This window comes from Crinia signifera, chromosome 1, assembly GCF_055691185.1.
Source record: "Crinia signifera chromosome 1, ASM5569118v1, whole genome shotgun sequence".
Taxonomy (NCBI): domain Eukaryota; kingdom Metazoa; phylum Chordata; class Amphibia; order Anura; family Myobatrachidae; genus Crinia; species Crinia signifera.
The window spans coordinates 223,346,759-223,358,075 of record NC_139217.1 but is presented as its reverse complement, the minus strand read 5'-3'; the positions used below and the strand labels follow the sequence as shown (position 1 = coordinate 223,358,075).

The following is an 11,317-nucleotide window of genomic DNA, read 5'->3' as shown; positions in this document are numbered from 1 at the left end:
CTGTATGTATTATCACAACTGCTCAATAATGGTCTGCAATATATATTGTTGAATGCCTTGACAGTGCTTGTCACTTTCCATGTAAGTTCAGCTCCTAAAGCTCTTGATCATTCTGGTAGTTCCATCATGCCAAGAATATATACATTATACAAAGCCCAGGATGGCGGCACTCACAGTATGAAATAAATGACAGAACATTTCAATTTCATCAGCAGTATTACAAACAATAAAACACGTCTTACTTATATAGCTCTATCACCAACACCCAGTGTGCAGGACTTCCTGTTCCCCACCGGCGTCCATGCTGCGGGGGGACTCACCCATCATGACGTTCGGTGGGCCAAACAGGTTGCTTAGTAACAAACAAACAACAATAAGCATTACACTGATACTGTGCAGGGGGCAAACATATAGATAATAAATATTATGCTATCGTGAGAATTAGGATGGCATAAAAGACAAACTTATAAAGAATGCATTAAAGGAAACAACTGAACTAAGCAGTTAAGTTAACCTATGCGGTGACACACAGTTTAGTTCGTGTATACACTTAGTTTCCTTCTGTACCAAAGCACGAGCTCTGTCTCCTCCTCTTGGACTACCTACCACACTGTCAATCATTTTATATCTGATGGTGGACAATCCATGTTGACATTTTTTAAAATGATTAGCCACTGGCTACTCGATAGGTTTTCCTTCAAGGGCCAAGCGAATTGTGCTTCTATACAGCACCATGCGCTCTTTAAATTTCTTAACAGTCTTTCCCATGTATAGAAAACCACACGGGCATCTAATAAAATAAATTACAAATGATGAATTGCATATAAATACTGGTTTAGTATTGCAATATTTTCCGAAAAACAACGTATTTTATTTATTCAAAGGAGCGGAACTTATGTATTATCTGGGCTCCCATGTTAAATGCACCCCATTTTTTCATACCCCTACTATCCAACTACGCATGGAGTTGATTTTATATAGTGTGGCGAGCGCAGCAAGCCACCGTGCCCGAAGCGTGGCGAGCGCAGAGAGCCCCGTGAGGGGACGCGGTCTCATAAGAAAAACGGGAGCCCAGATATTACATAAGTACTAAAGGAATTTGAGTGGAACTTTGAATAAATAAAATAAATTCTCCATTCCCTTTATTAGCTTTGTCGCTCTTCTTTGAATTTTTTCCAGTTCTATGATGTCCTTTTTATAGTGCGGGGCCCAGAAAGGTTCTTTCCCCCTATATGTTTTACATGGGTGGTTACCCCTGCTGGGGGACATGCATCTGACCAGGGGGGGGGGGGGGGGGGGGGTGTGAGTGTGTGTGACTCGAACATTCATCCATTTCTACTTGCCCAGTAATAAACCCTTTGGTCCTCATAATCTTTATTTACTATGGCCTTTTTCTCCCATTTAAATTGGATAAGGTTTGCTCAGTATTTATCAAGTTGCATCTGCAATTTTTTAATCCACTCCAAATTGTGTGTCCTGTTTGAGAGTTTCCAAATGCAATTATTCCAGGGCCACAATTTATTTTTTGATGTTATTAAGTTCACGAGTAGATTCCTCCACCACTAGGAGAATTAAATGAAATGATGCATGGTTTAAGTATGGCTGCCCATTTCCTGAAGAATTCCGCATTGTTTTTCCCTATGGTTGGGATGTTACGAATACGGAATCCATAAAAGGATCTTAAGATCTCTATAATACTCTGAGAGTGTGGCCCTGTGTAAATAGAAATTCACTTCATCTTTTTTTTAAATTGTAGCAGATTAAAGTAGATATAAACACTCAAAATCAGAGAAGGTGAATGTTTCACCAATAGATAAGTCATGCATAAACAGATCCAGTTGTTCTGCTTGTATTTATGCAACTTGATCCATTTTACTAGTGTAGGAACAAAGAACACTATACAAACAACAGTCCTTGATGAAGGAAATCGCCAAAGGTTGAAGGAAGCATACACATACGTGTGTGTGTATGTGTGGCGATTTCCACTCGGCACTTTTGATACAGTAGGTAAATATGTCTATGCCATCCCAGATAAGTGAAGCACGGGCAGCACTCACAGTATTATATAAATGAAGCAGTAACACTGTACTTTTCACTTTTATTAGAAAACCTTCATCAGGAAAAACAGTGATAAGCAATATATAATAATTGACATCATCTGGACTGTCTGGAAATGTTAAAATAATGGATTTTGTGGAGAATCAAAAAAACAAACAAAAAAAGCTTGATATACAAGAAACATCACAGATACAAGATAAGTGCATAATCAAGAACAGTAGATCACTGGGAATAGTTCCAGGAGGAATGAGCATATGACAACAGATGCAAACAGTTTACATATTTGGTAGGATGAAATGTATTCCTCGTAGTAAATGCAGAAGTCATGGACATTTAGATGTTTATAAGTTTAGCCCCAGGAGATGTACCATTAGCTTGGGAACTCTTCATGTTTGGCTGCCATTAAAAGGTTTGCTCTGTTAGGGTAATGTAGTGTAAATTAATATCACCTGTGTTACATTTCCTTAGTCAACAAGGTAAGGCCTGTTTAAAGCTTAGGTGTAACGCAGGTTCCTTTTTATGTGATTTTTTGTTTATTTTTACCTAGAGTGTGTATTGCTGGTTGCAAGTCATTTTCATTTGTAAATGTCTTCTATAGCTAAAATGTTCATTAGTTTTAAACCAGGTTAAACATTCTGATTCAGATAAAATGTATTTTATGGAAACATGTGGTTAAGTAACCTTGGGTAGGTACAGAACCTTAGGTAGGCTGGGCATTTCAGTCAATGCATACATCTGCCCTTTCTCCCTGAACTATGTACAGATCAATCCCTGGGGGTGTATGTGTTTTTAAAATGTATAATTAGCTCTACCCCCTTGTTATTATTGGCTGTGTACATACCAGTGCCATATTATCATTATATACTTTAAAAGGTGGCTGCTTTTATGGCTTCCTCTCCTGCTACTTTATGGGCAGTAGACTTTAATGATGACATAGACCCATCGTCTTCTGTAATACAAAAGAGGGGAACTGGTTTTTCAGCTATTATTTCTGAGATGGGTCTGGTTGATACCCGAGACATCCAACTTTGAAGCAATAGTCTTGTGTCTCACACTCACATTCCTCTCTCTCCAGGATCGATCTGGTCCTGAAGTTAAGTATGAAACTAGAGGTATTTCTTATCAATACCCATTGAATATTAGTTTAGACCTAGACTGACAATGTGGTCAGCGGTTTTGGAAGTTAAATACATTTTGGCTGACGCGCATAGGCGCAGGCTTAAAGTTAGAGGCTGTGTGGATGGAACTATGTTAGCTCAATAGTGATGGAGTGTCAGCTTCGGCTTTATGGGATGCATTTAAATCCTATCTAAGGGCAATCTTCGAATGATCTGCAAGATGGGCTTGATACTTCTAGGACAGAGTGGTTGTCTGCACAGTAGGCATGGAGTGTTTCTTGTATAATAAGGTACAGTATAGGCTTCTCTTAACATAGGCTCTTTGGCCACCTTGCTCGTGGTGAGTGATTCTGCAATATAGTAGTGGAACTCCGTGGATCAGATGGTACTGTTTTGGTGCAGACTCTGACTTTCTGTCCTTCTACCAATGGTTGTATAATACCAACCTACACTGTAATGTACTGCATGCTTATTTGTCTTATATAAATCTTCCCTCTTTGTCTGACAAGGCACAGGACTTTTTAGATTCACCTTTAACACTAGAAGATGCTGCATTTGACATTAAATAATTTCCCAGAGATAAAGCTCCGGGAATAGATGGAATCCCATTGGAACTTTACAAAAAACACAAACACTTTTTTGCTGAAGCCTGGCAAGGACCCTAAAAAGCTTGACTCTTATCGGACCATATCGCTTCACCCAACGGAAATTAAGATCCTAGCCAAAGTTTTAGCTATCAGGCTCAAACAAGTTACACTTATAATACATTGCGATCTGCACAAATTACCCCAGGTCTTACACCATTATATCTGCTGCTTAATGTCAGTGTGAGGGTAACAAAAATCCCTTTAATTAAACAAGCAATAATTGTTAGGAACTCAGTGTATGCTATTTTGCAAGATAACATACACTGCCTTCTTTCAAATAAAGTGGGATGGAGACCTAGGGTCAATTTCTGATAATATCTGGACAATTGCTCTGGGCACTCCATGTACCTCCACCACCACAGTTAGGTACTAGCAAAAATAATTATTTCTAATATATAGGATGTATATCACACCGCTATGAGTTGTCACAAGTGTGGTTTCCCAGAGGGAAATTTTGACACTTGCTTTGGTCTTGTCCTAAGATTGTTTTCTTTTTGAGTAGTGTTATTAGTGCTCTGGTAATCAGGCATTCCACTTGATGTTCTTTCACCTCTAGTCTGTCCGTCCTGGGTTGGAATAGATCAGCTGGAAGTCTGGATACATCATCCGTCTCTCCAGAAATAAAGACTGTACAGTGGGTAAAGACCGTACAGTAATAGTTTGAGACACGCTTAACGAATTTCCCATCTTTGTGAATCTTCCAGCTGATCTATTCCAACACAAGAAGGTTTCCAGTTGTCAGCAGCTTTTCCTCCTGGATTTTTGTCTATTATGCCATTTTACTTATTTCTATTGTAAGTGCAATCTATTAAATTCAACTGTTTTTTATCTCAATTGATTTTCACTAGCTCCCTCTTTCTGATCTCCCTTCTCAAACAAGACAGGAAATGTTTATTTGCCATTATCCCTGAGAGAAAGGAGTTAATGAGAGGAGAAAATCTGACCTCTACACATTAAAGGACAGTATTTGTAAACACTTTTCCTTTGTGTGGTTTGCATGGTCACATCTGGAGGGCTTTGCTAAGCTGCGTTATTCATTTCTCGGTACTTGTGTATTATCCGGGCGCCCGATTTTATCATTGCATGCCACTACTTAAGGCATGCGATTCGATTCTTCATTGTAAAGACCAGATTTTTAATTGTATAGTCACGCATGGGTGATTTCATACCCCCACTACCCAACTACGCATGGAGATGATATTATATAGTGTTGAGAGCACAGCAAGCCCGAATCGTGGCGAGCGCAACGAGCCCCGCGGATTACTTTACATGTATTCTGCGTCCCCTCACGGGGTTTGCTGCGCTCGCCACGTTTTGTGCTCGGTGGCGCTCGCCACACTATTTAAAATCAACTCCATGCGTAGTTGGATAGTGGGGGTATGAAATCACCTATGGGTGACTATACAATTAAAAATTGGGTCTTTACAATGAAAAATCGCATAGCATGTATTGTATACCACTAAAATCGGGCGCCCAGATATTACACAAGTACCTCTATCTCTGATTCATTAGTATATTTTATTTGACATTCTTTGTATGATTATTGTATCATAAATCTATGGCTGTACCGCTAGGCGGGTGCCGGATGTCGACAGTCGGGATTCCATTGGTGCTGCTACAAGGGTGAGCAAGAAATTCAACCTTTGGCTACCCAGAATTTCTTTTGGGATAAAGTGCTAAGTGTGGTGGTCAGCCTATGTCTTATTCCAGCCTGATATTGATCTGAATCGTTTCTGGCACCATGATGGTGTATAAAGACCAACTGGAACATTTAAATTGGTCCTACTAATTTTTCACTATATGGAAAATAATGCAACCTTCTACTAATAGCCAGATGCTGCTTTCCATTCCATCTTGCAATATCAGTAATTAATACTCCAAAATCTGGAACCCAGTTAAGCATCATACTTTTCAAATTCCTATTGAATTTTATTATATATTCTTTATGTATTGTCCATTATGTGTATTTAATCAATGTGTATATTTATATTTTTTATATATAAACTTGAAACAATATAAACAGTGTGTCCGTCATTCATTTTGCTCCAGCCAATTATTAGGAGGATTATTATATCCAGCAGTGCAATACAGCTCACCCCCCTTTGGTATTCAATCCCAGCCAGGCAAAAAAAATCACCAATTATTTGCCGATTATATAGTATTCAAACACAGGCGTTATGACTCATATTTTTGTCCATTTTAGCAGATGCCATTTCACTTTTTCTGCGTGGTGTATTGGGATGAGTGAAAACAGCTACAGAAATGGGAAAAAACTGTTGCAAATGTGCCAAAACCCTGTATATTTGCAGCAATTTTGCAGAACCATGTGGTTTTGGCTGATGCTGGATTTTTCACCCAGGCGAACAATCAGCACTGGTATTGAATGGGGCAAGTCGAATCTGCTCCAAAAACAGCCAAAAATTGCAGATTTATTGAATTATTAAATTTAGCAAAGAGTCTTGTTTGTAAAAGGGTGTTTTGTATATATGACATACAAAAAGACAAGTAATTCACCATGTCGGAAAACTTTATTAATACATCATCAGCCAAACAAAGTGAATTTCTCTAAATTGTTTAGATAAAGGAACCACCATATGTGTGGTTTAAGATTTTATATATATATATATATATATATATATATATATATATATACATATATAGGAATCTGGAGGACGGCGGCACTCGACCAAAAAATAATACCAGAAGCCGTAACGGCTTAGAAACGTCGGTGATACATCCAGTCTCATGGTATTATTTTTTGGTCGAGTGCAGCTGTCCTCCAGATTCCTATGTGTATAGCTTGCATCTGCGGACTATTACTGGCAGGCACCGAATTATTTGGATCTGAACCATACATTGCCGTAGGAGTGCCGCTCCACAAAAAACATATATATATATATATATATATATATATATATAATACACACTGCATTGACTATTTATAATACAAAGATGTCACTTGGATGGCCTTGTGTGGGTTGGCTGCCCAAAGCGGACCCTTCTATGCAAATGCTGTTATGTAAATATTATATTGTAAAACCTCTAGGGAAAATATAATGTAATTCTGAATAAAAAAAAAACAATATTTTTATAAGTAATTTACAGTACAAACACTACAAAAGGACAATTTCAGCAAAGCTAACATTTTCACCCACAAAAAGGTCTAAGGTAGTAGAGAGAATTCCCAATCTCTTTCCTTGGTCAAAGTCATCTTTACTCACTCTCCTCACTATCTGAGTATGCACCGAGCAAGGACAGGGCAGATGCTCCAATAGATGATGTAACACATGGAGTATGACTTATGCTACCTGGGGGAAAAAAAATATGTAGAATAAATCATAGTATATTAAGATATGCACAAAATATTAAACCAATGTAGTGAAATAAAGCAATAGTGTAATATAACTAGAAGGTTTTAAGGGACCTAAAATTTCAAATTCTAACTTGGAAGCTACGAAGGAAAATGAGTGGTTTCTGTGCTGTCGGTTACATCTAATAATCATTCAAGTGATGATCTTTTATAGTGTTCATTGCAATTCCACAAATGTTTAGATTGATTTTTGAAATGAGAGGCAGCACTTTCGCTTGCCACAACAGGCAGCAGGATTGCAAGACATGTTCCTTGAATCTCTCCTGTAAGGTATTTATTTACATACAGTAGTTTTCTGTTTGCAGTGACAGACACCACTAAACTGCAGTTGTGTGGTGTTGGTGTCAAAGGAACTGTGTGAACCATACCTTGCAACCATTATAGATGCATGAGTAACATGATGAGTATTGCTTTTTAACCATTTACAGAATATTATAAAAACATTGTAGTCCACTGTAAACATTGTTGATCCTTTAGATTGACAATAATGTGTGTCATGTAAACCAGTTAAAAAAAACTGTAACTGTCATGAAGACTGCTAAGAAAATCTACATTTTATCTGCCAATCCAGGGCATTTGGCAATATTTAGTTGGCCCAGAAAAAAATGAAACATGTAGGTCCCACCATACATTGGCACACATGGGGTGTCAGAATGGGTAGGGGGATAGAGAATGAGTTCATTACAAATTGTATATCAAACTGTAGCTCGAACAACAAGCAGCAGCAGTCGAGGGGGCATATTGTTGATAACAGGCCACCTAGTCTTGAATTAGCTGACTGTCATTACACCCCGGTGGCTGCTTGGAGCTCTGAGCTATAATACCATCTGACTGTGCATTGGAGTAGTACAGATCTTAACCTTCCCAGCTCAAGTACCTATATACAAACTGCAGAGCAGACTCAGACTTGTTGGGTCAGTAGCAGAGATGTCAATGCTGGACCAGGTGATTTTAAAGTATAACGTTCTACATTACTGGGTGTGTGTGTCATTATTTACACATTCTTTTTTTATATGAACTACAAGACCCAGCAAGCATATTAATGCCCCGCATGCTGGGACCTGAATAAAGCAACGTGCCCATGACTGATTTCAGAAATATGGGGACCGCTACGCTCCCCCCCCTCCCCCATATTTTTGAATATGAGTCCAGGGCTGGTTTGGCTCAGGAAGGGGGACCCCACACCATTTTTTTTTATTTTTACTGTAACACATTTTTTGGGGACAAAACCATGCACAGATCTTACTGTTCTGTGCATGGGGTACTTATGTTAGTTGGGTGCCCACTATAGTTAGTACGCTCATACCCCCACCATCCATGTCGGCGTGGAGTTGATTTTATATAGTGTGGCGAGCGCAGCGTGGCTCACTACGCTCACCGCGTGAGGGGATGTGGAAAACTAAGCAAATAGCTTAGTGGGCACCCAACGAACATATAAGTACCGTGCATGGTTCTGTCAAATTTGCCAAGCTGAAATTGATATATTGTGGGTCTAGGTCGACCTAATCTAGACCCATGTTGTGATTTGTGCAACAGCAAGTGATCTAATCCTGGGAAAGCTAATGCAGAACAGAGCCCCTTTTGAGACAATCAAAGGCAGCTAAAATCCTAAAACGTTGTCATCACACACGGGAGCCCTGTCTGTGCTGTTTTTTTAACACATACTCTTCTCACCGTGTTTGTCTATAAATGTATTTGGTACTTCTGTAGTTTCACGGTGCCAGCATGGCACCGTGCTACTTCCGGGTTCTACGCTCGCCACAAAATATGTCAAAAAAAGTAACTTAACTCCATGCCAACATGGATAGTTCATACCCCCACTATCCATGTTGTACACCGCCGTGTACTGGCGCCGTGAAACTACAGAAGTACCATGTATTTTTTTATATTTCGCTATTTTAGTTCAATTCTAATAAAGGTTACATTTTATTGGTTGTAATTAAAAAGGTGCACCACACCAAGACACACTTCTTTCTGTCCTAATTTATTCTAACATCATCCTGCAACAGCCAATCAGTTACAGGCTCCGCCTATATATATATATATATATATATATATATATACCCTGAGACTGGAGAAAGGAATCAGTCAGTACAATGAAGTCCTAAGGAGTAGCAGCTTCTACAGCTCTCCAGTACTTTTGCTAATTCAGCACCTACATCATTCCACTCTGTCTGCTATCTGACTCCCTCTAGTGTCAAGTCTGGGACATTGCATCCTCTACCAGTATACCTGGTTCTCGGTTTACCTTCTACACCTGCTGTTCAGTCTACCTGCTATTGGTTCCAGTATTGCATCATCCTCACTACAGCTGTCAAGTCACCAGTCAGAGAGACTAACATCGATATCTGCAGTAAATCAAGATACTTGCTGTTGCCATTATCATCATCGGTGACCATCTCCTGTGACGACCATAGAGATACCCACCACATACTTGGGGGACGGCGGTTGATCTTTGAGAAAACAGCCGAGATACGCAGGTGGGAAAAAGCGTCAGTAGTTAATCAGCTGTGCTTACCTGCACGCTGGGCGGCTGCTGTAACATCTTCTGACCTCCTCACCCTACAGGAAACTGATGATAAGCTAAATTGGAGGGTCCCTCAGGGTAAATCTCTGATGGCAAGGGAAGGAGGATTATAGTGCCCTGGATCTACTATTAACACCATGGCCTGTATTTAACACATGGAGGACTAAAAGCATTCCCGGGAGTGGTAAATATACACAGCTGTGTTTCAATAACGAAGGTGTACTAATACCGCTCAGGTTGCTACAAGCTTTTAAATTTCTACTCTTATCAACCAAATAAGACTAACCCCCACTGGGAACTTTTAAGCTTGTTATTACTGCTCTGCTGGGCTGGTTTACTACGGACATTTTCTAAGAATTAAAAGTCCCACCAGTCAGGCAATTAGCCTGGCAAAAGTATCATATCTGGATTAGCGTAAAAGCAGGAGTATTTACACAAGTTATATGTCCGCTTCGGAGACTCTTTTTTCCTGTGTGGGGTTCCTCTACAGACTCCTGTTACTCTCTATGCAGTCTAAGTTCATTAAGGAAACAAGCTTTTGCTACACTACAGCTCCAGACCAGATTCACCCCTCAGACATGACAGTATACATTTGCAGCATACAGCTCAGAGCATAGTACAAGCACTTCAGGAAGCTCCAGTGGTCCCTACTTCAAACACACTCCCGGCCTATCGCTTGGGCAGCTAATTCACAATCAAGAGCATTTGCACTCTGCCCTGGAAACACTTAAATAAGGAAATCACAGGTGCTGCTGATTACACACCTGGCTTTTGCTACTGCTCCAAAACATTGTCTGGATCCACTACATAACTCTCATGTGGAGATATGCTGTCTCTGCCACACTCCTTTCCCTTTAGCTTAAACCACCCTGGTGAAGCTACTTTATTTTCAGACCGAGGGCCCTTATTCTGGTTCACTCACAAAGGCAAATTCCTTCTCAAATGGATAAAACCATGTGCACTGCAGGTGGGGCAGATGTAACTTCTGCAGAGAGAATTAGATTTGGGTGAGTTATTTTGTTTCTGTGCAGGGAAAATACTGACTGCTTTATTTTTACACTGCAAAAAAGTGATCTCAATTTGAAGTAAAAACCACTCAAATCTACTTCTCTCTGCACATGTTATATCTGCCTCCCCTGCAGTGCACATGGTATTGTCCATTTGAGAAGGAATTTTCCTGTGCGAGTGAACCAGAATAAGGGTCGAGGTCTCTGCCTCGCCCACATCTACTTGTGCCATGCGCCCAGGTACTCTGCCCTCCACCACTTTCCAGAGGTCGCCCACCTCGCCTTCTTCCTTCTATCCTAGCTTCACCATAGGGTTGTTTGGAGGATCAGGATCTGCATCACAAACTTAAATGGCTGTAAGGACAAAATTCAACGGGTCACACGAGCATTCACCTCCTTGTTTGTATGCATCCACTGAAAGGGTACATGGTCTGTGTCCAACAAAAACTCTTGTCCCAATAAATAATTGTCCTGATCCAGGTAACTAAGTACTTATTTCTACCTATTACTCGCCTTCTCAGAATGTCGCAGCGTGTTAGGCCTGGACTTTATGAGCACGGCCTGCATGCTGTCGGCTGCACAGTGTCTCC

The 11,317-nt window shown here is 40.0% G+C and overlaps 1 protein-coding gene across 2 annotated transcripts in view; it reads right to left on the bottom strand.

Annotated features, from left to right (window-relative positions):
• Positions 1-2,084: 2,084 nt before the first annotated feature.
• Positions 2,085-11,317, bottom strand: part of YJU2 (YJU2 splicing factor homolog) — a 215,851-nt gene continuing 206,618 nt past the window's right edge. For both annotated transcript variants that reach the window (XM_083179324.1, XM_083179323.1), the window contains exon 8: positions 2,085-7,131. In XM_083179324.1, coding sequence (XP_083035450.1) covers positions 7,037-7,131 — 95 coding nt within the window. In that variant the 3' untranslated portion in view covers positions 2,085-7,036. The remainder of the gene's footprint in view (positions 7,132-11,317) is intronic.